Source organism: Anolis sagrei, chromosome 12 (assembly GCF_037176765.1).
Source record: "Anolis sagrei isolate rAnoSag1 chromosome 12, rAnoSag1.mat, whole genome shotgun sequence".
In the NCBI taxonomy this organism is placed as follows: Eukaryota; Metazoa; Chordata; class Lepidosauria; order Squamata; family Dactyloidae; genus Anolis; species Anolis sagrei.
This window is the reverse complement of record NC_090032.1, coordinates 617,803-645,600: the sequence shown is the minus strand read 5'-3', so window position 1 is coordinate 645,600 and position 27,798 is coordinate 617,803. Positions and strand designations below refer to the sequence as shown.

Genomic DNA, 27,798 nt, shown 5'->3' with positions numbered 1-27,798 from the left:
GGGGGCCCTTCCAATTCCATCACAGTATGATCCAGGACCTGTGAGGCTTTGGGATGTCCCCAAAGGGTGGAGTGGTGGGGATGCTGGGAGCTGAAGTCCAGTCCCGCCCTGGACTCTGCCTGCCTGCCTGCCGGCCGGTCACTCCTTGTTTTCCTGGGTGGCGCCCGCCTGCCCGCCCGGTGTGCCTTGGCCCGTGCCCAGGCCGGCTGCCCTTTGGCCCCCTCAGAGGAGCATCCCGCCCCTGACCCCCTGCCCAGAGCGGGGGGGGGGGGAGATATAAGCTGCTCTCTCCTTCTTCCCTCCCTTCCTTCCTTCTCTTCTTCTCTTCTTCTTGGGCATCCTCCTCCTCCTCCTCCTCCTCTGTCCGGCCATGGGCTACTCGGGGTTCCTGTCCGCGCTCCGTGCCCGCGTCCGGCTGCGCAGCCTCCTCCTCCGGCAGTGCCTGGCCGAAGCGCTCGGGGTCTTCGTCCTCATCGTGAGTCCCACCTTCATTATCAAGATCAAGATCAATATCACTATTAGGATTAGGATCTTTGCATTCACACCAAGGCTTCTCATCCTTCTTTTCTTCCTTCTTCTTCTCATCCTTTCCTTTCCCTTTTTTCTCATTCTCTTCTTTCTTCATGTCCTTCTAATCCTTAATTTATTTATTTCTTCTTCTCCTTTTCCTTCTTCTTTCCTTTCTCCTCCTTTTGCTTCTCGTCCTTCTTTCCTTTCTTCTTTTCCTTATCCTTTTTTCTTCTTATCCTTTTTTCTTTCTTCTTTTCCTCTTCTTCCTCCTCCTTTTTCTTCTCTTCTTTTCCTACTTCTTCTCATTTATTTTCTTCTCTTACTTCTTTTCCTTCTTCTCATTCTTTTTCTTCTTCTTCTTCTCATCCTCCTTTCCCCCCCTCTTCTTCTTGTTCTCCTTTTGTTCTTCTCCTTTTTCTTCTCTTCCTTCTTTTCTTTCTTCTTTTCCTTCCTTTTTCTTCTCCTTTTTCTACTTTTCCTACTTCTTCTCATTTATTTTCTTCTCTTACTTCTTTTCCTTCTTCTCATTCTTTTTCTTCTTCTTCTCATCCTCCTTTTCCCTCCTCTTCTTCTTCTTCTCCTTTTGTTCTTCTCATTTATTTTCTCTTCCTTCTTTTCTTTCTTCTTTTCCTTCCTTTTTGTTATTCTTTTTCTTCTCTTCTTTTTTCTTTTCCTTCTCATTATTTTTTCTTCTCCTTTTTCTTCTCATCCTTCTTTTCTTTATTCTTTTCCCTCTTCTTCTTCTCATTCTTTTTTCTTCTTTTTCCTCTTTCTTTCTTCTTTTTCTTCTCATTCTTTTTTCTTCTTTTTCCTCTTTCTTTCTTCTTTTTCTTCTCATTCTTTTTTCTTCTTTTTCCTCTTTCTTTCTTCTTTTTCTTCTCTTTCTTTTTTCTTCTCCTTTCTCTTCTCGTCTTTTCCTTCTTCTTCTCATTCTTCTTTTTTCTCCTTTTTCTTCTCACCCTTTCTTTCTTTCCTCCTCCTCCTCCTTCTCCTTCTTCTTTCCTTTCTTCTCCTACTTGTGCTCCTTCTTTTCCTTCTTCTTCTTCTTCCTTTTCTCCTCCTTTTCCACAACATAAAACAGCAAATGCAGGGCTTTTACGGTCCTTGGGAAACTACAGATCCCAGGATCCCGACGCATGGAGCCCCGGCAGTTCAAAGTGGTGCCAAGCTGCATTCATGCTCCAGCGCAGATGTGCCCAAAGAATGCTTTTATGGACCTTGGGAAAGTACACATCCCAGGATCCCAACACATTGTGGTGCAGAAGCGCCCAGAGAAAGGTGTTTGTGTACTTTGGGGAACTGCACATCCCAGCCTGGCTGGCCCTGAGCCCACTGTTGACGCCTTTTGCTCCGCCGGCCCCCTCTTGACCTGCCACGGGTATATCTTTAACCCCAAAGCAAACAGACCGGCCATTGGGAGCGGAGAGGAGCGGCCCTCCTGGGTTAAGCCGGTGAAGGAGTAACCGGGGGCAGCCACCCTTGAAAAGTGGGCAGAGTGGCCCCGGCGAGGCCCCGTCCATCGGGTTGGGACCTCTCAGAGGAGGCAAGATTTAGTCAGAGGGCATCAGTCTTCTCTGGGTGCCTCTACGCCATGAGAATCCCGGGAATTGTAGTTTTGCAAGGGCCACGGCCTTCTCTGGGTACCTCTACGCCATGAGAATCTATACTATAGAATTAATGGAGTTTGACACTGCTTGGCCTACCATGGATAAATGCAATGGGATTCCTGGGAGTTGTAGTTTTACAAGGGCCATGACCTTCTCTGGGTGCCTCTATACCATGGGAATCCCAGGAATTGTAGTTTTCCAAGGAGCATGGCCGCCTCTGGGTGCGTCAACGCGGTCAAATGACTGCAGTCCCACCCCATTCAATGCTATGGGATTCTGGAAGTTGCAGCTTGCCCTCTTTGGCAGAGTCCCACAGCAGTCCCAAGTGGTACCAAACCGCATTAACTCCTCAGTGTGGATGCCCCTCTGCCCTGCTCCTCCTCCTCCTGCTCACCTGCCTGCTCTGCTCTGCTCTGCTCCCCAGGTGATCACCTTGAGTGGGGCGGCACAGTCGACCACCAGCGCAGGCGCCAAGGGCGGCTACTTCAGCTCGGCCTTCTCCGGCGGCATCGCCGTCATGGTGGCCATCCACATCTCGGGGGGCGTCTCAGGTGAGGGGACCACGCCCAGAAAACGGGCCCCCACGTTAGGAAATGTACCGTAACATGCATCCAGGACCCAAATAGCATGTGTTGTCAAAGGTTTTCGTGGCGGGAATCACTGGGTTGCTGTGAGTTTTTCCAGGCTGTCTGGTCATGTTCCAGAAGCATTCTCTCCTGACATTTTGCCTGCATCTGGTAAGTGGTGTGTGTGTGTGTGTGTATGTCTGGAATGTCCAAGATGGGAGAAAGAACCCTTGCCTCTTGGAAGCAAGTGTGCATGTTACAATTAGCAAGCTTGAGTAGCCAGGAAGCTGCAAAGTCAATCAGTGAGGGTCTCTGCATTGAGGTAGCAAGTCAAGTGTATATATACTTGTGGAATGATGTCCAGGGTGGGAGAATGAACCCTTGCCTGTTTGCAGCAAGTGTGGATGTTGCAATTGGCAAGCTTGAATAGCATTGAGTAACCACAAAGTTTGCAAAGTCAATCAGTGAGGGCGTTTGCATGGAGGTAGCCTGGCTGTTGTGGCCTGGAGGCACCCTCTGTGGAATAATGTCCAGGGTGGGAGAAAGAACCCTTGACTGTTTGAAGCAAGTGTGCATGTTGCAATTCGCAAGCTTGAATAGCACTGAGTAACCACAAAGTTTGCAAAGTCAATCAGTGATGGCATCTGCATGGATGTAGCAAGTTGAGAGTATATATACTTGTGGAATAATGTCCAGGGTGGAAGAAAGAACCCTTGCCTGTTTGAAGCAAGTGTGCATGTTGCAAATGGCAAGCTTGAATAGCCATGAAGCTGCAAAGTCAATCAGTGAGGGCATCTGCATGGTAGCCTGGCCTCTGTTGCCTGGAGGCACCCTCTATAGAATAATGTCCAGGGTGGAAGGAAAAACCCTGGTCTGTTTGAAGCAAGTTGCAGTTGGCAAGCTTGAATAGCATTGGGAAGCCATGAAGTTTGCAAAGTCAATCAGTGAGGGCGTCTGCATAGCAGTAGCCTGGCCTGTGTTGCCTGGAGGCACCCTCTGCTTGGGAGGTGTTCCCTGGCGCTGGATTGTTTGCTGCCTGGAATTCCCCTGTTATTGAGTTCTTTGTTTACTGCCATCCCTCCTCTCGAAAGGATGCCTCCGGGCAGCAACAACAACACTGATTGACTTTGCAAACTGCATGGCTACTCCTCGGGCCTTTATCTCCCTCGATTGGCCTTATCGCCGCTGACCTTCAGCCCTCCATCGCCCAAAGCGGTGACTCAGGGCATTATCACCGCGTGCCGACATAGGGCTACCGGTACTGGTTTATGGCGTGACATCATTGCTCTCCACGTATTGCAAGGAGATTGGAAACGCTTGCGGTTTTGCTTCACCCTGGAAATAATCCAATAATAATTATTATTATTATTATTATTATTATTATTATTTAATATTATTAATAATACTAATAATAATATCTTTATTTATATCCTGCACATTTAACATAAATTACAAGACAAAAAAAATCACACAAAGCACAATAATGTCCAGACGTAAAATATAAATGAATATTACGCATTAAAAACATTTTTAAGCCAATTGCCGTGACACAATCATAGCAAAGCATGGCTCCCACGATGGCCTTCTTGCGTGACATTAGTTGCATTGCAAAGGCATTGAAAATTAGGGGTTTTTCAAAAGTAATAATAAGCCATCAATAAGCAATCATCCATCAATAAGTAATAATCCATCAATAAGCTAGGACCGTGTTGCACAATGTTGTGCTTTTCCAAGCATAATTGCACTGCAAAGTCATTGAAAATGAAGTTCTTTTCAAAAGTAATAATCCATCAACAAGCAATAATCCATCAATAAGTAATAATCCATCAATAAGCAATAATCCATCAATAAGTAATAATCTGTCAATAAGTAATAGTCCATCAATAAACTAGGACCTTATTGCACAACATTGTGCTTTTCCAAGCATAGTTGCATTGCAAAGTCATTGAAAATGAGTTTTTTTTCAAAAGTAATAATCTCTCAATAAGCAATAATCCATCAATAAGTAATAATCCATCAATAAACTAGGACCTAATTGCGCATTGTTGTGCCTTTCCTAGCATAACTGCATTGCAAAGTAATTGAAAATTAGTTTTTTTTCAAAAGTAATAATCCATCAACAAGTAATAATAAGTAATAATCCATCAATAAACTAGGACGTTATTGCGCAATGTTGTGCTTTTCCAAGCATAATTGCATTGCAAAGTCATTGAAAATGAGGTTCTTTTCAAAAGTAATAATCCATCAATAAGGAATAATTCATCAATAAGCTAGGACCTTATTGCGCAATGTTGTGCTTTTCCAAGCATAATTGCATTGCAAAGTAATTGAAATTGAGGTTTTTTTCAAAAGTAATAATCCATCAATAAGCAATAATCCAGCAATAAATAATAATCCATCAATAAACTAGGACCGTGTTGCACAACGTTGTGCTTTTCCAAGCATAATTGCATTGCAAAGTCCTTGAAAATGAGGGTTTTTTTCAGAAGTAATAATCCATCAATAAGTAATAATCCACCAATAAGTAATAATAATCAATAAACCTTTTTTCCTGCATCCCATTTGCCGTTGTGCCGTCCTAGCAATGCATGGCTGATACTATGGCCTTATTGCACATTGTTGTGCCTTTCCAAGCATAATTGCAAAACAATAATCCATCAATAAGTAATAATCCATCAATAAGCAACAATCCATCAATAAACTAGGACCTTACGCACAACGTTGTGCTTTTCCAAGCATAATTGAAAATGAGGGGTTTTTCAATAGTAGTAATCCATCAATAAGCAATGATCCATCAATAAGTAATAATCCATCAATACGTTAGGATCTTATTACGCAACGTTGTGATTTTCCAAACATTCATTGAAAATGAGGGTTTTTTCAATAGCAATAATCCATCAATAAGTCCTTTTTCCTGCAGGCAAATTGCCGTTGTCCCGTTCTCGCGATGCATGGCTAATGCAATGTCCTTATTGCGCAACGTTGTGCCTTTCCAAACATAACTGCATTGCAAAGTCATTGAAAATGAGGGGGTATTCAAAAAGTAATAATCCATCAATAAGTAATAATCCATCAGTAAGCTAGGACCTTATTGCGCGATGTTGTGCTTTTCCTAGCATAATTGCATTGCAAAGTCATTGAAAATGAGGGTTTTTTCAATAGCAATAATCCATCAATAAGTCCTTTTTCCTGCAGGCGAATTGCTGTTGTCCCGTCCTCGCAATGCATGGCTGATGCAATGGCCTTATTGCGCAACGTTGTGCCTTTCCAAACATAACTGCATTGCAAAGTCATTGAAAATGAGGGGTTTTTCAAAAGTAATAATCCATCAATAAGTAATGATCCACCAATAAGTAATAATCATCAATAAAACTTTTTTCCTGCATCTCATTTGCTGTTGTCCCGTCCTCGCGATGCATGGCTGATGCAATGTCCTTATTGCACGACATTGTGCCTTTCTGAACATAATTGCATTGCAAAGTCATTGAAAATGAGAGAGTTTTTCAATAGTAATAATCCGTCAATAAGTCCTTTTTCCTGCAGACGAATTGCCGTTGTCCCGTCCTTGCGATGCATGGCTGATGCAAAGGTCTTATTGCGCGACGTTGTGCCTCGTCAGGCATTGTTTTCCATCGCAGGGCTGTAAGGTCCTTCTTTCCTGTTCCAGGGGGGCACCTGAACCCGGCCTTCTCGCTGGCCATGTGCCTTTTGGCCCAGTGCCCTTGGTGGAAGCTGCCCATCTTCTCCGTCGTCCAGACCGCCAGCGCCTTCTTGGGGGCGGCCACCGTCTACGTCCTCTACTACGGTAACAAACCACTTTGCATGGAAACATCATGGAAACATTCGGGATCCCGGTGCCGTTGTTGCACCTTCGCAGCCTAGGCCAGGAAGCCCTCTGACTTCACACACCACGCAGATGAGTAACATGGCAAGCAGTTTAGTGAAGATAATTAAAAGCAGTCGCAGTAAAAAAGCAATCCACAAAAATAGGTAAATCCAAATCCCGCAGTTTGTTTACACATCACATCGCTTATGTTCCATATCACACGTCCACATGTCGTTTGTCCTGTCGATGCTCTTCTTTGCGCTCTCCCCAATCATTGATCATGCAAATGTTTGATGGACACTCTTCCCAAGCTTCCTTTTGGTTATTTCTCTCAAAACCCTTGCATTGATTTCTTCTTCTTCCTGGAAGAAAGGAAGGAGAGAAAGAAGGAGAAAGAAGGAAGGAAGGAAGGAAGGAAGGAAGGAAGGAAGGAAGGAAGGAGAGAGAAAGAAGGAAGGAGAGAAAGAAGGAAGGAAGGAGAGAAAGAGAAAGAAGGAAGGAGAGAAGGAAGGAAGGCAAGCAGTTTATTGAAGACTAGCTGTGCCCTGCCACGCGTTGCTGTGGCCTATAGTAAAACTTATCAAAGTTGAGGTAGATATCTGGACTATTATGAAAGAGAGGTGCCTACCTATTCCTTCTCCCCTTTCCTCCCCCTTTCTCTCCTTTCTTCCTTCTCTACCTCTTTCTTTCTTTCTTTCCTTCTTTCACTGCTTGGTTTCATCCTTCTCTCTTTCCTTCATTCCCTCCCCCTTCCTTCCTTTGCCTTTCTTCCCTCCCTGTTTGCTTCCTTCTTTCACATTTTATTTCCTTTTATTTCACCACTATCATAACAATAACAATAATGCAATGCATTGCCTCTGGGACCTGACACCTCTCCCATTCCCCCTAAAAGGGTCTCAGAGGAAGAACAATAGCATCATAATAATAATAGAAATAACAACCTTTACCCGCCACGTGTTGCTGTGGCCAATCTTCCCTCTTTCTCTCCTTCTTTCTCTCCTTCTTTCCCTCCTTCCTTCCTTCCTTCCTTCCTTCCTTCCTTCCTTCCTTCCTTCCCATCTTTCCTTCTCCTCTTCTTTCTCTATCTCTTTCCTTCCTTCCCCCTTTTTCTTTCTCTTCTGCTGTCTCTCTTTTCTTTCCTTCCATCTTTCCTTTTCTTTCCTTTTCTTCTTCCTCTAACTTTCCTTCCTTCCCCCTTTTTCTTTACCTCCCTTTCTCTTTCTTCCTTCTTTCCTTCCTTCCTGTCTTTCCTAGATTTTGACAGGGCGGGAAGGGGCGGGGTGGGGTTTGGAGGGGGCGTGAAGTAAAAGGAGGTAAGATTGGGGCAGGGGAGTGATGGAGCGTGGGGTTGCGTGTGTGTGTGCGGCAGCGGGGGGAGTGATGGAGCGTGGGGTTGCGTGTGTGTGTGCGGCGGTGGGGGGAGTGATGGAGTGTGGGGTTGCGTGTGTGTGTGTGGCGGCGGGGGGAGTGGGGTTGCGTGTGTGTATGCGGCGGCAGGGGGAGTGATGGAGCGTGGGGTTGCGTGTGTGTGTGCGGCAGCGGGGGGAGTGATGGAGCGTGGGGTTGCGTGTGTGTGTGTGGCAGCGGGGGGAGTGGGGTTGCGTGTGTGTATGCGGCGGCGGGGGGAGTGATGGAGCGTGGGGTTGCGTGTGTGTGTGCGGCAGGGTGTGTGTGTGTGCGGGAAGTGGCGCGGCGGGGCTTGGAGTGGGCATGGTTTCCGCAGAGGGAACGTTGGCCGGAAGGCCATGTGCGCGCGCCAGGGAACTTGCGGCTGGGCGCCAATGCGCATGCTCAGTTGTTTTGCCGTTTTGTGAGTGTGTTGTTGTGTTGTTTTTCATTTTGAGTAGATATGTTTGTACCTTGTGGGTTGTGTTATGAGTATGGGAATTTTGGTTAAGTTTCGTTGGGGTTTTTTTTAGTTTTGTTCTTTTGCCGTTTTGTGAGTGTGTTGCTGTGTTGTTTTTCATTTTGAGTAGATATGTTTGTACCTTGTGGGTTGTGTTATGGGCACGGGGATTTTAGTTAAGTTTCGTTGGGGGATTTTTGAGTTTTGTTGTTTTGCCGTTTTGTGAGTGTGTTGTTGTGTTGTTTTTCATTTTGAGTAGGTATGTTTGTACCTTGTGGGTTGTGTTATGGGCACGGGGATTTTGGTTAAGTTTAGTTGGGGTTTTTTTGAGTTTTGTTGTTTTGCCGTTTTGTGAGTGTGTTGTTGTGTTGTTTTTCATTTTGAGTAGATATGTTTGTACCTTGTGGGTTGTGTTATGGGCATGGGAATTTTGGTTAAGTTTCGTTGGGGGGTTTTTGAGTTTTGTTTCCTCGTTGGATGCCCCTAACAAATTTATATATATAGATAATTAAAAACAGTCGCAGTAAAAAAGCAATCCACAAAAATAGATAAATCCAGATCCCCCAGTTTGTTTACACATCACGTCCATTATATTCCATATCCCACGTCCATCTTAGGGTTCCGTTCCATGTCGTTTGTCCCGTCAATGCTCTTCTTTGCGCTCTTCCCAATAATTGATCGTGCCTGGGGTTTGTTGGCTATCCTTTTGGGGAGGGGATTCTGGGAGGGAGAGTCCAAACGCGCCTCCTTCTGTCCTCACAGATGCCATCCATCACTACAGCAACGGGACCCTGGCGGTGACCGGACCCCACGAAACGGCCTCCATCTTTGCCACGTACCCGGCTCCTTACCTGTCACTCTGGAACGGCTTCTTCGACCAGGTGAGTGGCCCAAGAAGCTCAAGAGTCTTTGAGGGCTTCTTCTGAGGAACCCCAAGGAGCTTGGAGACCTTCTTAGGAATCCCAAGACAGCTTCAGAGGAACGAACCCCAAGAGACATTGAGATCTTCTTGGGGCTCGGAGACCTTCTTAGAAACTCAAGGAGGCTTGGAGGGCTTCATGAGGACCATTTTCCTTTGAACTCAAGAGCTTGGGGAGCTTCTTAGGAGCCCCATGAGACTTGGAGAGCTTTTTAGGGCTCTCAAAGGGATTGCAGACCTTCTCAGGAACCCCAGGAGTCTTGGTAGGCTTCATAGGCTCCCTAAAGAGCTTGGGAAGGTACCTAAGGACTCTAAAGGGCTTTGAAAGCTTCTGAGGAACCCTAGGAGACTTGGAGAGCTTCGTAGGAGCCCCAAGAGACTTGGAGGGCTTCATGGGAATCCAAGAAACTCTGAGAGATGCTTAGGAACCCTAAAGAGCATGGAGAGCTTCGTGGGAACCCCAAGAGACTCCTCAGAGAGCTTCCTAGGAACCCCAAGAGACACAAAGACTCTTAGGAAGCCCAGAAGATTTGGAGAGCTTCCTAGGAGCCCTAAAGGGCTTGGAGAAATTTTTAGGAGGCTCAAAGGGCTTGGTGGTCTTCCTGGGAACTCTAAGACTACTTAACAGGAGCCCCAAGAGACACAAAGAGTTCCTTAGTAACCCCAAAGGACTTGGAGAGCTTTCTAGGAAACCTATAGGGCTTGGAGAACTTCATGGGAACCTGAAGGGACTTTGGAAGCTTCTTAGGAGGCCCAAGAGACACAAAGAATTTTTGGGGAACCCCAAGAGACTTGGAGAGCTTCTTAGGAACCCTAAAGTACTTGGAGAGCTTCATGGGAACCCCAAGAGACTCTTCAAGGAGCTTCCTAGGAACCCCAAGATACACAAAGAGTTTCTTAGGAGACTTTGAGAGCTTTCTAGAAAACCTATAGGGCTTGGAGAACTTCATGGGAACCTCAAGGGACCTCGAAAACTTCTTAGGAGGCCCAAGAGACACAAAGAATTTTTGAGGAACCCCAAGAGACTTGGAGAACTTCTTAGGAACCCTGAAGGGCTTGGAGAGCTTCATGAGAAACCCAAGAGTGATTCATGGGAACCCCAAGAGACTTGGAGGGCTTCCAAGGAACCCTATAGGACTTGGAGATCTTCATGGCAGTCCTAAGAGGGCTTCATGAGAACTCCAGTACACTTGGAGAGCTTCTTAGGAGGCCCAAGAGACTCAAAGAGTTTCTTAGGGAGCTCAAGAGACTTGGAGGGCCTCCTAGGAAACCCTAAAGGACTTAGAGATCATTGTTGGAACCCCAAGGGACTTGGAAAGCTTCTTAGGAGGCCCAGGAGACACAAAGAATTTTTGAGGAACCCTAAGAAACTTGGAGGGCTTCCTAGGAACCCTAAAGGACTTGGAGAGCTTCATGGGAACCCCAAGAGACTCTTCAGAGAGCATCCTAGGAACCCCAAGAGACACAAAGAGTTTCTTAGGAAGCCCAGGAAACTTGGAGAGCTTTCTAGGAACCCTATAGTGCTTGGAGAACTTCATGGCAGTCCTAAGAGGGCTTCATGGGAACTCCAGTACACTTGGAGAGCTTCTTAGGAGGCCCAAGAGACACAAAGAGTTTCTTAAGGACCTCAAGAGACTTGGAGGGCTTCCTAGGGAACCCAAAAGGACTTGGAGATCTTCAAGGGACTTGGAAAGCTTCTTAGGAGGCCCAGGAGACACAAAGAGTTTCTAAGGAACCCCAAGAGACTTAGAGGGCTTCCTAGGAATCCTATAGGGCTTGGAGAATGTCATGTGAACCCTAAGAGTGATTCTTGGGAACCGTAATAGACTTGGAGAGCTTCCTAGGAACCCTGTAGGGCTTGGAGATCTTCATGGTAGTCCTAAGAGGGCTTCATGGGATCTCCAATATACTTGGGAGCTTGTTAGGAGGCCCAAGAGCCCCAAAGAGTTTCTGAGGAACCTCAAGAGAATTGGAGGGCTTCCTAGGGAACTCTAAAGGACTTGGAGAGCTTCATAGGAACCCTCAGAGATATCTCAGAGAGCTTCCTAGGAACCCGAAGAGACACAAAGAGTTTCTTAGGAAGCCCAGGAGACTTGGAGGGCTTCCTAGGAACCCTATAGGGCTTGGAGATCTTCATGGTAGTCCTAAGAGGGCTTCATGGGATCTCCAATACACTTGGGAGCTTCTTAGGAGGCCCAAGAGACCCAAAGAGTTTCTGAGGAACCTCAAGAGACTTTGAGAGCTTCCTAGGAACCCAAAAGGACTTGGAGAGCTTCATAGGAACCCTCAGAGATATCTCAGAGAGCTTCCTAGGAACCCGAAGAGACACAAAGAGTTTCTTAGGAAGCCCAGGAGACTTGGAGGGCTTCCTAGGAACCCTATAGGGCTTGGAGATCTTCATGGTAGTCCTAAGAGGGCTTCATGGGATCTCCAATACACTTGGGAGCTTCTTAGGAGGCCCAAGAGACCCAAAGAGTTTCTGAGGAACCTCAAGAGACTTTGAGAGCTTCCTAGGAACCCAAAAGGACTTGGAGAGCTTCATAGGAACCCTCAGAGATATCTCAGAGAGCTTCCTAGGAACCCCAAGAGACACAAAGAGTTTCTTAGGAAGCCCAGGAGACTTGGAGGGCTTCCTAGGAACCCTATAGGGCTTGGAGATCTTCATGGTAGTCCTAAGAGGGCTTCATGGGATCTCCAATACACTTGGGAGCTTCTTAGGAGGCCCAAGAGACCCAAAGAGTTTCTGAGGAACCTCAAGAGACTTTGAGAGCTTCCTAGGAACCCAAAAGGACTTGGAGAGCTTCATAGGAACCCTCAGAGATATCTCAGAGAGCTTCCTAGGAACCCCAAGAGACACAAAGAGTTTCTTAGGAAGCCCAGGAGACTTGGAGGGCTTCCTAGGAACCCTATAGGGCTTGGAGATCTTCATGGTAGTCCTAAGAGGGCTTCATGGGATCTCCAATACACTTGGGAGCTTCTTAGGAGGCCCAAGAGACCCAAAGAGTTTCTGAGGAACCTCAAGAGACTTTGAGAGCTTCCTAGGAACCCAAAAGGACTTGGAGAGCTTCATAGGAACCCTCAGAGATATCTCAGAGAGCTTCCTAGGAACCCCAAGAGACACAAAGAGTTTCTTAGGAAGCCCAGGAGACTTGGAGGGCTTCCTAGGAACCCTATAGGGCTTGGAGATCTTCATGGTAGTCCTAAGAGGGCTTCATGGGATCTCCAATACACTTGGGAGCTTCTTAGGAGGCCCAAGAGACCCAAAGAGTTTCTGAGGAACCTCAAGAGACTTTGAGAGCTTCCTAGGAACCCAAAAGGACTTGGAGAGCTTCATAGGAACCCTCAGAGATATCTCAGAGAGCTTCCTAGGAACCCCAAGAGACACAAAGAGTTTCTTAGGAAGCCCAGGAGACTTGGAGGGCTTCCTAGGAACCCTATAGGGCTTGGAGATCTTCATGGTAGTCCTAAGAGGGCTTCATGGGATCTCCAATACACTTGGGAGCTTCTTAGGAGGCCCAAGAGACCCAAAGAGTTTCTGAGGAACCTCAAGAGACTTTGAGAGCTTCCTAGGAACCCAAAAGGACTTGGAGAGCTTCATAGGAACCCTCAGAGATATCTCAGAGAGCTTCCTAGGAACCCCAAGAGACACAAAGAGTTTCTTAGGAAGCCCAGGAGACTTGGAGGGCTTCCTAGGAACCCTATAGGGCTTGGAGATCTTCATGGTAGTCCTAAGAGGGCTTCATGGGATCTCCAATACACTTGGGAGCTTCTTAGGAGGCCCAAGAGACCCAAAGAGTTTCTGAGGAACCTCAAGAGACTTTGAGAGCTTCCTAGGAACCCAAAAGGACTTGGGGAGCTTCATAGGAACCCTCAGAGATATCTCAGAGAGCTTCCTAGGAACCCCAAGAGACACAAAGAGTTTCTTAGGAAGCCCAGGAGACTTGGAGGGCTTCCTAGGAACCCTATAGGGCTTGGAGATCTTCATGGTAGTCCTAAGAGGGCTTCATGGGATCTCCAATACACTTGGGAGCTTCTTAGGAGGCCCAAGAGACCCAAAGAGTTTCTGAGGAACCTCAAGAGACTTTGAGAGCTTCCTAGGAACCCAAAAGGACTTGGAGAGCTTCATAGGAACCCTCAGAGATATCTCAGAGAGCTTCCTAGGAACCCCAAGAGACACAAAGAGTTTCTTAGGAAGCCCAGGAGACTTGGAGGGCTTCCTAGGAACCCTATAGGGCTTGGAGATCTTCATGGTAGTCCTAAGAGGGCTTCATGGGATCTCCAATACACTTGGGAGCTTCTTAGGAGGCCCAAGAGACCCAAAGAGTTTCTGAGGAACCTCAAGAGACTTTGAGAGCTTCCTAGGAACCCAAAAGGACTTGGAGAGCTTCATAGGAACCCTCAGAGATATCTCAGAGAGCTTCCTAGGAACCCCAAGAGACACAAAGAGTTTCTTAGGAAGCCCAGGAGACTTGGAGGGCTTCCTAGGAACCCTATAGGGCTTGGAGATCTTCATGGTAGTCCTAAGAGGGCTTCATGGGATCTCCAATACACTTGGGAGCTTCTTAGGAGGCCCAAGAGACCCAAAGAGTTTCTGAGGAACCTCAAGAGACTTTGAGAGCTTCCTAGGAACCCAAAAGGACTTGGAGAGCTTCATAGGAACCCTCAGAGATATCTCAGAGAGCTTCCTAGGAACCCCAAGAGACACAAAGAGTTTCTTAGGAAGCCCAGGAGACTTGGAGGGCTTCCTAGGAACCCTATAGGGCTTGGAGATCTTCATGGTAGTCCTAAGAGGGCTTCATGGGATCTCCAATACACTTGGGAGCTTCTTAGGAGGCCCAAGAGACCCAAAGAGTTTCTGAGGAACCTCAAGAGACTTTGAGAGCTTCCTAGGAACCCAAAAGGACTTGGAGAGCTTCATAGGAACCCTCAGAGATATCTCAGAGAGCGTCCTAGGAACCCCAAGAGACACAAAGAGTTTCTTAGGAAGCCCAGGAGACTTGGAGGGCTTCCTAGGAACCCTATAGGGCTTGGAGATCTTCATGGTAGTCCTAAGAGGGCTTCATGGGATCTCCAATACACTTGGGAGCTTCTTAGGAGGCCCAAGAGACCCAAAGAGTTTCTGAGGAACCTCAAGAGACTTTGAGAGCTTCCTAGGAACCCAAAAGGACTTGGAGAGCTTCATAGGAACCCTCAGAGATATCTCAGAGAGCTTCCTAGGAACCCCAAGAGACACAAAGAGTTTCTTAGGAAGCCCAGGAGACTTGGAGGGCTTCCTAGGAACCCTATAGGGCTTGGAGATCTTCATGGTAGTCCTAAGAGGGCTTCATGGGATCTCCAATACACTTGGGAGCTTCTTAGGAGGCCCAAGAGACCCAAAGAGTTTCTGAGGAACCTCAAGAGACTTTGAGAGCTTCCTAGGAACCCAAAAGGACTTGGAGAGCTTCATAGGAACCCTCAGAGATATCTCAGAGAGCTTCCTAGGAACCCCAAGAGACACAAAGAGTTTCTTAGGAAGCCCAGGAGACTTGGAGGGCTTCCTAGGAACCCTATAGGGCTTGGAGATCTTCATGGTAGTCCTAAGAGGGCTTCATGGGATCTCCAATACACTTGGGAGCTTCTTAGGAGGCCCAAGAGACCCAAAGAGTTTCTGAGGAACCTCAAGAGACTTTGAGAGCTTCCTAGGAACCCAAAAGGACTTGGAGAGCTTCATAGGAACCCTCAGAGATATCTCAGAGAGCTTCCTAGGAACCCCAAGAGACACAAAGAGTTTCTTAGGAAGCCCAGGAGACTTGGAGGGCTTCCTAGGAACCCTATAGGGCTTGGAGATCTTCATGGTAGTCCTAAGAGGGCTTCATGGGATCTCCAATACACTTGGGAGCTTCTTAGGAGGCCCAAGAGACCCAAAGAGTTTCTGAGGAACCTCAAGAGACTTTGAGAGCTTCCTAGGAACCCAAAAGGACTTGGAGAGCTTCATAGGAACCCTCAGAGATATCTCAGAGAGCTTCCTAGGAACCCCAAGAGACACAAAGAGTTTCTTAGGAAGCCCAGGAGACTTGGAGGGCTTCCTAGGAACCCTATAGGGCTTGGAGATCTTCATGGTAGTCCTAAGAGGGCTTCATGGGATCTCCAATACACTTGGGAGCTTCTTAGGAGGCCCAAGAGACCCAAAGAGTTTCTGAGGAACCTCAAGAGACTTTGAGAGCTTCCTAGGAACCCAAAAGGACTTGGAGAGCTTCATAGGAACCCTCAGAGATATCTCAGAGAGCGTCCTAGGAACCCCAAGAGACACAAAGAGTTTCTTAGGAAGCCCAGGAGACTTGGAGGGCTTCCTAAGGACCCTAAGAGGCTTAGCCATCTTCATGGGAACCCCAAGACACAAGAAGTTCCTTAGGAACCCCAAAGAGCTTGGAGAGCTTCATGGAAACCTCAAGGGCTTGGAGAAAACCAAGAGTGATTCCTGGGGGACCCCAAGAGACTGAGAGCTTCATGGGAGGGTTGGGGGGCTTCCTAGGAGGGGGTCCTCTGCCGGGTGCCCAGCAGTGTGTGTGTCTCCCCCTTCCGGCAGGTTCTGGGCACGGCGGTGCTGGTGGTGAGCATCCTGGCGCTGATTGACCCGCGCAACCGGCGCATCCCTCCCGGCCTGGAGCCCCTGGGGGTGGCGCTGCTGGTGGTCTCGCTGGGCCTGGCCCTGGGCGCCAACTGCAGCTGCGCCATCAACCCCGCCCGGGACCTGGGACCACGCCTCTTCACCTTCCTGGCCGGGTGGGGCCCACAGGTCTTCAGGTACAGAAAAAGCCCTCCCTGCAGAGGTCCTTCCGCTTTGCCTTCTCCCTTCACGCCCTCCTCATCCTCCCCTCTGGGTTCTTCACCCCAGATACGTTCCACGTTGTTTACACCCCACGTCCACTATATTCCATGTCACATGTCCACCTCATGGTCCCGCTCCATGTGGTTTGTCCCGTTGATGCTCTTCTTTGCGCTCTTTCCAATCATTGATCACGCAGATGTTTGATGGACAGTCTTCCCAAGCTTCCTTTTGGCCATTTCTCTTGAAACCCTTGCATTGATTTTTTTCTTCTTCCTGGAAGAAAGGAAGGGGAGAAGGAGAGAAAGAAAGAAAGAAAGAAAGAAAGAAAGAAAGAGTTAGGGAGGGAGGGAGGGAGGGAGGGAAGGAAGGAAGGAAGGAAGGAAGGAAGGAAGGAAGGAAGGAAGGAAGGAAGGAAGGGGAGAAAGAAAGAAGGAAAGGGAGAAGGAAGGAAGGAAGGAAGGAAGGGGAGAAAGAAAGAAAGAAGGAGAGGGAGAAAGAAGGAAGGAAGGGGAGAAAGAAAGAAGGAAAGGGAGAAGGAAGGAAGGAAGGAAGGAAGGGGAGAAAGAAAGAAAGAAGGAGAGGGAGAAAGAAGGAAGGAAGGAAGGGCAGAAAGAAAGAAGGAAAGGGAGAAAGAAGGAAGGAGAGGAAGAAAGGAGAAGGAAGGAGAGAAAGGAAGAAGGAAGGAGACGAAAAAAGGAAGGAGAGAAAGAAGGGAGGGAGGGAGGAAGGACAGAAATAAAGAAGGAAGGAAGGAGAGAGAGAGAGAGAAAGAAGGAAGGAGAGAAGGAAAAGAAAAGTGAGAAAGTACAGAAAGGAGGAAGGAAGGAATGGAGAAAGGAATGAATGGAGAAAGAGAGGAAGGAGAGGAAGAAGGAAGAAAGCAGAGAAAGGAAGAAGGAAGGAGAGAGAAAAAGAAGGAAGGAGAGGAAGAAGGAAGGAAGCAGAGAAAGAAAAAAGAAGGAAGGAAGGCAGGCGGAATGTCTTTTTTGATCCCTTCTTCTTCTTCTTCTTCTTCTTTTTAGTGCTGGGCAGGGCTGGTGGTGGGTGCCGGTGGTGGCCCCCATGTTGGGCTCAGCGCTGGGCACGGCTACCTACCAGTTTGGGGTGGCCTTCCATCACCCCTTGAGCCCCGAGGAAGAGGAAGAGGAGGAAGAGGAGGAAGAGGAAGAGGGGGCGCGCCAGGCCAAGGAGGGCCCCCCGGAAAAGGAGCTGGAGATGCCCATATTCGTGGTCAACACCTTTGCGGAGAAGAGCCTGGACACAGCGAACGGGACCAGCGAGGAGGGCAAGCGCCTGGGCAAAAGGGCCCCTTCCACCCAGAAATAGAGCCCCCCCCCCCTGTTGTTGAGCGGAGCCAATGTTACGGAGACTGACGGGCACAGAGGAGGCCTTCGCCAAGGTTTCCTTTCCTTAACGGGTGCGTCTACACTGTGGACGGAATGCAGTTGAAACACCACTTGGCTTTGCAATCCTGGGAGTCCTAGTGTGGCCAAGTCCACAGCCTTCACTGGGAGCTTCCCCAAGGAAGGAAGGAAGGAAGGGAAAGAGAAAGGAAGGAAGGAAGGAAGGAAGAAGAGAAAGAAAAGGAAGGAAAGAAAGAAAGAAAGAAAGAAAGAGAAAAGGAAGGAAGGAAGGAAGGAAGGAAGGAAGGAAGGAAGGAAGGAAGGAAGATAAAAGGAAGGGAAGGGAGGGAAGGAAGGAAGGAAGGAAGGAAGGAAGGAAGGAAGAGAAAAGGAAGGGAAAGGAGGGAAGGAAGGAAGGAAGGAAGGAAGGAAGGAAGGAGAGAGAAAGAAGGAAGGAAGGAAGGAAGGAAGGAAGGAAGGAAGGAAGGAAGGAAGGAAGAGAAAAGGAAGGGAAGGAAGGAAGGAAGGAAGAAGAGAAAGAAAAGGAAGGAAAGAAAGAAAGAAAGAAAGAAAGAAAGAAAGAAAGAGAAAAGGAAGGAAGGAAGGAAGGAAGGAAGGAAGGAAGGAAGAGAAAAGGAAGGGAAGGGAGGGAAGGAAGGAAGGAAGGAAGGAAGAGAAAAGGAAGGGAAGGGAGGGAAGGAAGGAAGGAAGAAAGATAAAAGGAAGGGAAGGGAAGGGAAGGGAAGGGAGGGAAGGAAGGAAGGAAGGAAGGAAGGAAGGAAGGAAGGAAGGAAGGAAGAGAAAAGGAAGGGAAAGGAGGGAAGGAAGGAAGGAAGGAAGGAAGGAAGGAAGGAAGGAGAGAGAAAGAAGGAAGGAAGGAAGGAAGGAAGGAAGGAAGGAAGGAAGGAAGGAAGGAAGGAAGGAGAGAAAGAAAAGGAAAGAAGGAAGGGAAAGGAAGGAAGGAAGGACGGAAGGATGGAAGGAGAGAAAGATTTGATGGCAAGGAGCCATGGCAGTTAAAGTGGTGCCAAACTTGTATTCTTCCCACAATGTAGATGCAGCCAGAGGAGGCTTCAGACCTTGGAAAACTACATCTCCCAGGATCCCATAACGTTGATCCATGGCCATTTGAATGGGGCCAACCTGCATTAATTCTGCAGTATAGACACTTGCAGCGGAGGCTTCAGACCTTGGGAAACTATATCTCCCAGGACCCATAATATTGAGTGAAAGCAGGGCCACACTTGCATTCTTTCCACCATGTATTGTAGATGCACCCAGAGGAGGCTGTGGACCTTGGGAAACTATATCTCCCAAGACCCCATAAAGTGGAGCCACAGCGGTTCGAGTGGAGCCAATGATGGAGCCGTGTCAATGCCTGCGGTGCCACAAGAGCTTCCTGGCAGCCATGCTCAGGCCAAGGCCGCCCTTTGGAGGCGCATTCCTGCCGCTGGAGGCTGCCTGTGGCCACAGCCGGAGGGGCAGCCTGTGCGCACTTGCCTTTGGGGCAGGAATGCGGCCGGCCACGCATCACGGCACCCACGCCCAGAAATGCTTCCCAAATCCCTACCCACCAGGGATCCCATGCGCTCCTCCTGCCTTTCCGACAGGACACATGCCACTCTCGGGGTGCCACGTCCGAGGCTCCCGTGCAGCGCCTCTCCTCTCAGATGCAGCCTGGCACCACTTGCGCTGCCACGGCTCAGTCGTGGGCCTTGCGCCTTCTGGACTGAAAGCTCTCATCCTTCTTGCTTCCCCTTTTCCTCCTTTCCATTCCTTCCCTTTCTCCTCCCTTCCCTTCGTTTCCTTTGGTATCTCTTCCTTGCTTCCTTTCTTTTCTTCCTTCCTTCCTTCCTTCCTTCCTTTCTTCCTTTCTTTCTCTCCCTTCCTTCTTTTCTTCCTTCTGCTTCCTTCCTTCTTGCCTTCCCTTTCCTATCTTTTCCTTTTCTATCCCTTCTTTTCACCTTCCTTCTTTCCCTTTCCATTCGGTTCTCTCACCTTTTCTTTCTTCCTTCCTTCCTTCCTTCCTTCCTTCCTTCCTTCCTTCCTTCCTTCTTTTCTTCCTTCTGCTTCCTTCCTTCTTGCCTCCCTTTCCTATCTTTTCCTTTTCTATCCCTTCTTTTCACCTTCCTTCTTTCCCTTTCCATTCGGTTCTCTCACCTTTTCTTTCTTTCTTCCTTCCTTCCTTCCTTCCTTCCTTCCTTCCTTCCTTCCTTCCTCTCCCTTCCTTCTGCTTCCTTCCTTCTTGCCCCCCTTTCCTACCTTTTCCTATTCTATCCCTTCTTTTCACCTTCCTTCTTTCCCTTTCCATTTGGTTCTTTCATCCTTCCTACTTTGCTCGCTTTTCCTTCCTTTCCTTCTCTCCCACTTTCCTTCCTTCCCTTCCCTTCCCCTTCCTTTCCTTTCCTTTCTTTTCACCCTTCCTTCCTTTTCCTTGCCATTCATTTCTCTCATCCTTCCTTCCTTTCCTTCCTCCTTTCTCCCCTTCCCCTTGTTCCTTTCCTCTCCTTTCCTATCCCATCCCTTCTTTTCACCCTCCCTCCTTCCTTTTCCTTGCCATTCGTTTCTCTCACCCTTCCTTCCTTTCCTTCCTCCTTTTCTTCCTCCTCTCTTCCCTTCCCCTTCCTTCTTCCCCTTTCCTATCCCATCCCTTCTTTTCCCCATTCCTTCCTTCTTTCCCTCTTTTCTTACTTTTCCTTGCCATTCATTTCTCTCACCCTTCCTTCCTTCCTTCTTTCCTTCCTCCTTTTCTTCACACTATCTTTCCTTCCCTTTTCCTTTCTTCCTCCCTCCTTCCCTTCCCTTCTTCTTTTCCTCTCATTTCCTATCCCATCCCTTCTTTTCACTCTACCTTCTTTCCTTCCTCCCCTCCTTCCTTTTCCTTTCCATTCATTTCTTTCACCTTTCCTTCCTTCCTTGCTTTCCCTTCCTTCTTGTCTTCCCTCTCTCCCTCTTTCCTTCCCTTCCTCTTTCCTATCCTATCCCATCCCTTCTTTCCACACTTCCCTCTTTCCTTTTCTTCTTTCCATCCTGTTTCTTTCACCCTTCCTTCTTTTTGTTCTACTTTTCCCCTTCCCATTCCTTCCTTTCTGCCCTTTCCTATCCCTTCTTGTCACCTCCCTTTTCCTTACCATCCCTTCCTTTCCTTCCTCCTTTCCTTCCTCCTACCTTCCCTTCCCCTTCCCTTCCTCTCCTTTCCTCTCCTTCCCTTCCTTCCCTTTCCTATCCCATCCCTTCTTTTCACCCTCCCTCCCTCCTTTTCCTTGCCATTCGTTTCTCTCACCCTTCCTTCCTTCCTTCCTTCCCTTCCCTTCCCTTCCCTTCCCTTTCCTTTCCTTTCCTTTCCTTTCCTTTCCTTTCCTTTCCTTTCCTTCTTCCTTTTCTTCCTCCTCTCTTCCCTTCCCCTTCCCATCCCTTCCTTTCACCCTTCCTTTCCTTTCCTTTCCCTCTTCCTTCCTTCCTTCCTTCCTCTCCAGCCATGTGATACTCCAAGGCCTATCCTTAGGGACGATGGGTGCTGCAGTCCGAAGGGACCCCCCCCCCCCCTTTCCGCCTTGATGGGCGCCCGGGGCATCTGGAGGGAAGGCTCAATAAAGAGAGTGCCATTATTTATTGCAGACGTGCCTGCTCATTCAGACCTTTGATTAGAATAGTCCCATAAACAAACAAACAAAGGCGCGAATAATTAATTACCTGGCTGCCCAGGAGCGCCCCCCCCCCCCCCCAGGGCTGGTTTGGTGGCTTTGGCCTTCAGGTGGGGACGGTGCTGGGCTCGGACACCAGGCGACCCATGGCCCGAGGAGCAGACTGACCGGGATGGACTTCCCTTCGCAAGACTTTTGGGGAGTAGAATCCTTGCAAAACTACAACTCCCAGGATGGCGTTGCTTGGGGAGCACCAACGCTGCAGAACCAATAATAATAATAATAATAATACTCATCTTGTTGTGTCTCAAATAATAATGATGATTATGGTGATGATGATGCAGGGAGGCACCATCCAATCCCTCCCAACAGATGCCCACCAGACTCTCGCCCATCACCATTGGGACCACCTTGGCTGGCTAATCGCTGATTGTTTTTAAGTGCAGGCCAAGGTCATGAGGCACTGCGCCCAGTGTGCCCATCACCACTGGGACTACCTTCGCTGATTGTTTTTAAGTGCAGGCCAAGGTCATGAGGCACTGCGCCCAGTGTGCCCATCACCACTGGGACCACCTTAGCTGGCCGATCGCTGATTGTTTTCAAGTGCAGGCCAAGATCATGAGGCACTGTGTCCATCACCACTGGGACCACCTTGGCTGGCTGATCACTGATTGTTTTTAAGTGCAGGCCAAGGTCATGAAGCATTGCACCCAATGTGCCCATCACCACTGGGACCACCTTAGTTGGCTAATCGCCGATTGTTTTTAAGTGCTGGCCAAGGTCACGAGGCACTGCGCTCTGTGTGCCCATCACCACTGGGACTACCTTGGCTAGCTAATCACAGATTCTTTTTAAGTGCAGGCCAAAGTCATGAGGCACTGCACCCAGTGTGCCCATCACCACTGGGACCACCGTGGCTGGCTGATTGTAAGTGCAGGCCAAGATCATGAGGCACTGTGCCCATCACCAATCAGACCAACTTGGCTGGCTGATCGCTGATTGTTTTCAAGTGCAGGCCAAGGTCTTGAGGCACTGCGCCCATCTCCATTGGGACCACCTTGGCTGGCTGATCGCTGATTGTTTTCAAGTGCAGGCCAAGGTCTTTAGGCACTGCACCCAGTGTGCCCATCACCATTGGGACCACCATGGCTGGCTGATCGCTGTTTGTTTTTAAGTGCAGGCCAAGATCATGAGGCACTGAGCCCTGTGTGCCCATCACCACTAGGACCACCGTGTCTGGCTGATCGCTGATTGTTTTTAAGTGCAGGCCAAGGTCTTGCACTGTGCTCAGTTAGCCCATCACCACTGGGACCACCTTGGCGGGCTATTATTATTATTATTATTATTATTATTTCTGTTTATCCCAGATTATCTGGCAGTGCGGACTTACATAATCCATCTTAAAGTAGAAAACCTGGGATCAGATCCTGGGATAGAGAAAGGGCCTAAATCCCACTATAAAGTCAAAAGGGCCACCCAAAGGCCACCCAGCCCAGGCCCTTTTCTGAGAAGAGGGACACCACTTAACCCCTCCTGACAGATGGCCACCCAGCCTCTGCTTTAAAAAACCTTCAGAGAATTATTGTTATTGTCATTTTATTTATTTATACCCAGTTTTTATCTCTCCCGAAGGAGACGCAAAGCGGCTTAACCTAAAAGCATTGGCATATGATTATTATATTATTATGATTATGCAAATACAAAATTAAGTATATAAGTGCCTCAAGACCTTGGCCTGTACTTAAAAACAATGGGTGCTGACAATGGGGGTCCAGGGGCCTGCCTGGGAGGGCCCACAGACTGCACAGAACTCTGGTGGGAGTCTCCTTCTCTTGAAGAGGTTTCCATTGGGTTTTCAAAATACTTGTTTATATTTAATTCTGTATTTGCATAATCATAATAATATTATAATATTATGCTAATGCTTTTGCGTTCCTACTGGCTGTTAGGAATGGTGGGAGTTGGGAGTCCAAAACACCTGGAGGGAGGAAGGGCCCAAGTTGACCCAGGCTTGCACTATAAGGGGCCACTCAAAGAGGGCCATGCAGCCCAAGCCCTTTTTCTGAGAGGAGGGGCACCCCTTAACCCCTCCTGACAGATGGCCATCCAGCCTACCGGCTGTTAGGAATGGTGGGAGTTGGAGTCCACAAACCCTGGAGGGAGGGAGGGCACAAGTTGGCCCAGGCCTGCACTCTGAAGGGCCACCCAAAGGCCATCCAAACCTCCCTCCCTCTTTCCCTCTCGAGGTTTTGGAGTTCAACTCCCACTTTTCCTAACAGCACCACTTAACCCCTCCCGACAGATGCCCGTCCAGCCATGTGTCTAATCAGACCACCTAGAGCCCTGGGAGCAACAAGTCTAAGGGGGCCTTGGGGAGGAAGTTGCCAAATGGCTGGGTGGGCGTCTGTCGGGAGGGGTTGAGTGGTGCCCCTTGGTTTGGGTGGCCCCTTTCCACTCTAGAGAGCAGGCCTGGGTAGGCTGCTAAGAATTGTGGGATTTGGGAGTCCAAAACACTTGGAGAGAGAGAGGGCCCAAGTTGCACTCTAAGGGGCCACTCAAAGAGGGCCATGCAGCCCAAGCCCTTTTTCTGAGAGGAGGGGCACCACTTAACCCCTCCTGACAGATGGCCATCCAGCCTACCGGCTGTTAGGAACGGTGGGAGTTGGAGTCCAAAAACCCTGGAGGGAGGGAGGGCCCAAGTTGGCCCAGGCCTGCACTCTGAAGGGCCACCCAAAGAGGGCCATCCAAACCAAGGGGCACCATTTAACCCCTCCTGACAGATGCCCATCCAAAACCCCTGGAGGGAGCGCCCAAGTTGGCCCAGGCTTGCACTCTAAGGGGCCACTGGCTGGATGGGCATCTGTTGGGAGGGGTTAAGTGGTGCTGTTAGGAATGGAGGGAGTTGGGAGTCCAAAACACCTGGAGGGAGGGCCCAAGTTGGCCCAGGCTTGCACTATAAGGGGCCACTCAAAGAGGGCCATGCAGCCCAAGCCCTTTTTCTGAGAGGAGGGGCACCACTTAACCCTTCCTGACAGATGGCCATCCAGCCTACCGGCTGTTAGGAACGGTGGGAGTTGGAGTCCAAAAACCCTGGAGGGAGGGAGGGCCCAAGTTGGCCCAGGCCTGCACTACAATCTGGAAACGACCCCCCAAAGAGGGCCACCCAAACCAAGGGGCACCACTTAACCCCTCCCGACAGATGCCCATCCAGCCATTTGTCCAATCAGACCACCTAGAGCCCTGGGAGCAACAAGTCTAAAGGAAGCTTAGGGAGAAGGTTACCAAATGGCTGAATGAGCATCTGTCGGGAGGGGTTGAGTGGTCCCCCTTGGTTTGGGTGGCCCTCTTTGGGTGGCCCCTTTCCACTCTTGTGGGAATTGTGGGAGGTGGGAGTCCAAAACACCTGGAGGGAGATAGGGTCCAAGTTGGCCCAGGCTTGCACTATAAGGGGCCACTCAAAGAGGGCCATGCAGCCCAAACCATTTTCCTGAGAGGAGGGGCACCCCTTAACCCCTCCTGACAGATGGCCATCCAGCCTACCAGCTGTTAGGAATGGTGGGAGTTCAAAAACCCTGGAGGGAGGGAGGGCCCAAGTTGACCTAGGCCTGCACTATAAAGGGCCACCCAAAGAGGGCCACCAAAACCAAGGGGCACCACCTAACCCCTCCCGACAGATGCCCATCCAGCCATGTGTCCAATCAGACCACCTAGAGTTCTGGGAGTAACAAGTCTAGAGGAGTCTTGGGGAGGAGGTTGCCAAATGGCTGGATGGGCATCTGTCGGGAGGGGTTGAGTGGTGCCCTTTGGTTTGGATGGCCTTTGGGTGGCCCTTCAGAGTGCAGGCCTGGGCCAACTTGGGCCCTCCCTCCCTCCCTTCCTTCCTCCCTCCAGGGGTTTTGAAGTCCAACTCCCACCATTCCTAACAGCTCCCCTTAACCCCTCCCGACAGATGCCCGTCCAGCCATGTGTCCAACCAGACCACCTGGAGCCTTGGGAGCAACAAGTCTAAAGGGAGCCTCTTGCCATTTAAAGGGGAAACGTCCCTTTTTTGGGGGGAAGGGCTTTGTGTGTGTGTGTGTGTGGGGGGGGGGTCTTTGCCTCTCTGCTCTGACCAAGCGGCCCCTCCCCAAAAGCCTTCCATCACTTCCGTCGCTGCCTGGATTCCTCCTCCTCCTCTTCTCCTCCCTCTCCTCCTCCTTCTTCTCCTCCTTCGGGAAGCCAAGCAGGCATCTCTCTCCGCCTTGCTCTCTTCTTCCTCCCCTTCTGCCTCTTCCTTTGCCTTTTGGGGGGGTCTCCCGGGGGTCCCAGATGGGGGTCCAAGGGCCCCCCGAGGATGGAGAGCCTTAGAGAAGGAGAAGAAGGAGGAGAAGGAGGAAAAGGAGACTCAGAAGAGCAGCAGCAGCAGAAGAAGAGGAGGAGGAGGAGGCGGATGCGCCTTAAGGTGGGCCATTTGGGGGTCCCTTTGGGGGTCCTTTTGGGGGTCCCTAAGGGAGGGAGACCCCTCTCGGGGGGCCTGGGGAAGCGTCCTGTTGAATAACACCCCCCCCCTCCCCAATTTGGGTCTTGGTTTGGAAAGGGAGGCTCTTTGCGGCTTTTTACGCACGGCTTTGTGCCCTGGGGGGTCCCTCTTTGGGCTCGGTGGGGGGCTTCAAGAAGAGAGAGAGAGAGACCCCTCCATTGGGAAAGGGACCCCCCTGGCTTGCATTAAGGGGGCATCCCAGCTCTTCCCCCCCCCCTTAGTGTTGATAAAGGGGGGGTTCTTAAAGGGACACCTCCCTAAATACTTTGGGCTTTGGCAAAGCTTTTACGCACGGCTTTGGGAGTTTTTGGAGAGCCTTTGTTTTGGTCTCTTTTGTGGGGGGATTCAATGAGAGAGAGACCCCCCATTTGGGGTATCAATAGGGAAAGGGACCCCCTCTTTTGGGTATCAAGGGGGCATCTCGACCTCCCCCCGTTTGATGTTTATGGGGAGGGTTTTAAAGAGATACCTCCCGAAATACTTTGGGCTTTTGAGTTTTGGAGACCTTTTTGGGGCCCTCTGTTTTGCTCGTTTTTGTGGGGTGATTCAATGAGAGAGAGACCCCCCATTTGGGGCATCAATAGGGAAAAGGACCCCCTCTTTGGGGCATCAAGGGGGCATCTCGACCTCCCCCCGTTTGATGTTTATGGGGAGGGTTTTAAAGAGACACCTCCCCAAATAGTTTGGGCTTTTGAGTTTTGGAGACCTTTTGGGGGGCCTTTGTTTTGTTCTCTTTTGTGGGGGGATTCAATGAGAGAGAGACCCCCCATTTGGCGTATCAATAGAGGAAGGGGCCCCCTCTTTGGGGCATCAAGGGGGCATCTCGACCTCCCCCCGTTTAGTGTTTATGGGGAGGGTTTTAAAGAGACACCTCCCCAAATAGTTTGGGTTTTTGAGTTTAGGAGGCCCTTTGTTTTGCTCTTTTTGTGGGGGGATTCAAAGAGAGGGAGACCCCCCTTTTGGGGTATCAATAGGGAAAGGGACCCCCTCTTTGGGGCATTAAGAGGCATCCCAACCTCTCCCTCATTTGGTGATTATGGGGAGGGTTTTAAAGAGACACCTCCCCAAATAGTTTGTGCTTTGACAATTGCTTTGGGTGTTTTGGAGACCCTTTTGGGGCCCTTTGTTTTGCTCTCTTTTGTGGGGGGATTCAATGAGAGAGAGACCCCCATTTGGGGTATCAATAGGGAAAGGGGCCCCCTCTTTGGGGCATTAAGAGGCATCTCGACCTCCCCCCATTTAGTGTTTATGGGGAGGGTTTTACATAGACACCTCCCAAATAGTTTTGGCTTTGAGTATTGGAGGCCCTTTGCTTTGCTCTTTTGCGTGGGGGATTCAATGAGAGAGAGACCCCCCATTTGGGGCATCAATACGGGAAAGGGACCCACTTTTTGGGGCATTTCGGGGGCATTCCCACCTTTCGCCATTTGGTGTTTATGGGGTGGTTTTTAAAGAGACACCACCCCAAATACTTTGGGCTTTGGCAACTGCTTTGGAAGTTTTGGAGACCTATTTGGGGCCCTTTGTTTTGCTTGTTTTTGTGGGGTGATTCAATGAGAGAGAGACCCCACATTTGGGGCCTCAATAGGGAAATGGACCCCCTCTTTGGGGCATCAAGGGGGCATCTCGACCTCCCCCCATTTGGTGTTTATGGGGAGGATTTTAAAGAGACACCTCCCCAAATAGTTTGGGCTTTGGCAACTGCTTTGGGTGTTTTGGAGACCCTTTTGGGGCCCATTGTTTTGCTCTCTTTTGTGGGGGGATTAAATGAGAGAGAGACCGCCCTTTTGGGGTATCAATAGGGAAAGGGACCCCCTCTTTGGGGCATCAAGGGGGGCATCTCGACCTCCCCCCATTTGGTGTTTATGGGGAGGGTTTTAAAGAGACACCTCCCCAAATACTTTAGGCTTTGAGTTTTGGAGGCCCTTTGTTTTGCTCTCTTTTGTGGGGGGATTCAATGAGAGAGAGACCCCCCATTTGGGGCATCAAATAGAGAACAAGACCCCCTCTTTGGGACATCAAGGGGCCATCTCGACCTCCCCACATTTAGTGTTTATGGGGTGGATTTTAAAGAGACAGCACTCCAAATATTTTGGGCTTTGGCAACTGCTTTGGGTGTTTTGGAGACCCTTTGGGAGACCTATGTTTTGCTCCCTTTTGTGGGGGGATTCAATGAGAGAGAGACCCCCCATTTGGGGTATTAATAGAGA

The 27,798-nt window shown here is 49.3% G+C and overlaps 2 protein-coding genes across 4 annotated transcripts in view; both read left to right on the top strand.

The window, feature by feature from the left end:
- Window positions 1-324: 324 nt before the first annotated feature.
- Window positions 325-17,792, top strand: AQP10 (aquaporin 10). Of its 3 annotated transcripts, XM_060757926.2 has the most exons (6): window positions 325-475; window positions 2,542-2,668; window positions 6,351-6,488; window positions 9,118-9,236; window positions 15,840-16,057; window positions 17,105-17,779. In XM_060757926.2, the coding sequence occupies exons 1-6, from the start codon at window positions 371-373 to the stop codon at window positions 17,406-17,408; spliced, it is 1,011 nt and encodes a 336-aa protein (XP_060613909.2). In that variant the 5' UTR covers window positions 325-370; the 3' UTR covers window positions 17,409-17,779. The 3 variants fall into 3 exon arrangements, with proteins under 3 accessions (XP_060613909.2, XP_067328389.1, XP_067328390.1); XM_067472288.1 differs by lacking the exon at window positions 325-475 and having other exon boundaries at window positions 1,357-2,668; window positions 17,105-17,781; XM_067472289.1 differs by lacking the exons at window positions 325-475; window positions 6,351-6,488 and having other exon boundaries at window positions 1,357-2,668; window positions 17,105-17,792.
- Window positions 17,793-25,426: 7,634 nt separating this feature from the next.
- Window positions 25,427-27,798, top strand: part of ATP8B2 (ATPase phospholipid transporting 8B2) — a 51,854-nt gene continuing 49,482 nt past the window's right edge. The window contains exon 1 of the mRNA XM_067472285.1: window positions 25,427-25,510. The gene's annotated coding sequence lies outside the window, so the exon portion shown is untranslated. The remainder of the gene's footprint in view (window positions 25,511-27,798) is intronic.

Coding starts and splice junctions, on each gene's coding strand:
- AQP10 (XM_067472288.1), top strand. CDS start 2,164: ATGAGAATCTATACTATAGAATTAATGGAGTTTGACACTGCTTGGCCT. Junction 6,489..9,117: donor CGTCTACGTCCTCTACTACG/GTAACAAACCAC, acceptor CTGTCCTCACAG/ATGCCATCCATCACTACAGC. Junction 9,237..15,839: donor GGAACGGCTTCTTCGACCAG/GTGAGTGGCCCA, acceptor CCCTTCCGGCAG/GTTCTGGGCACGGCGGTGCT.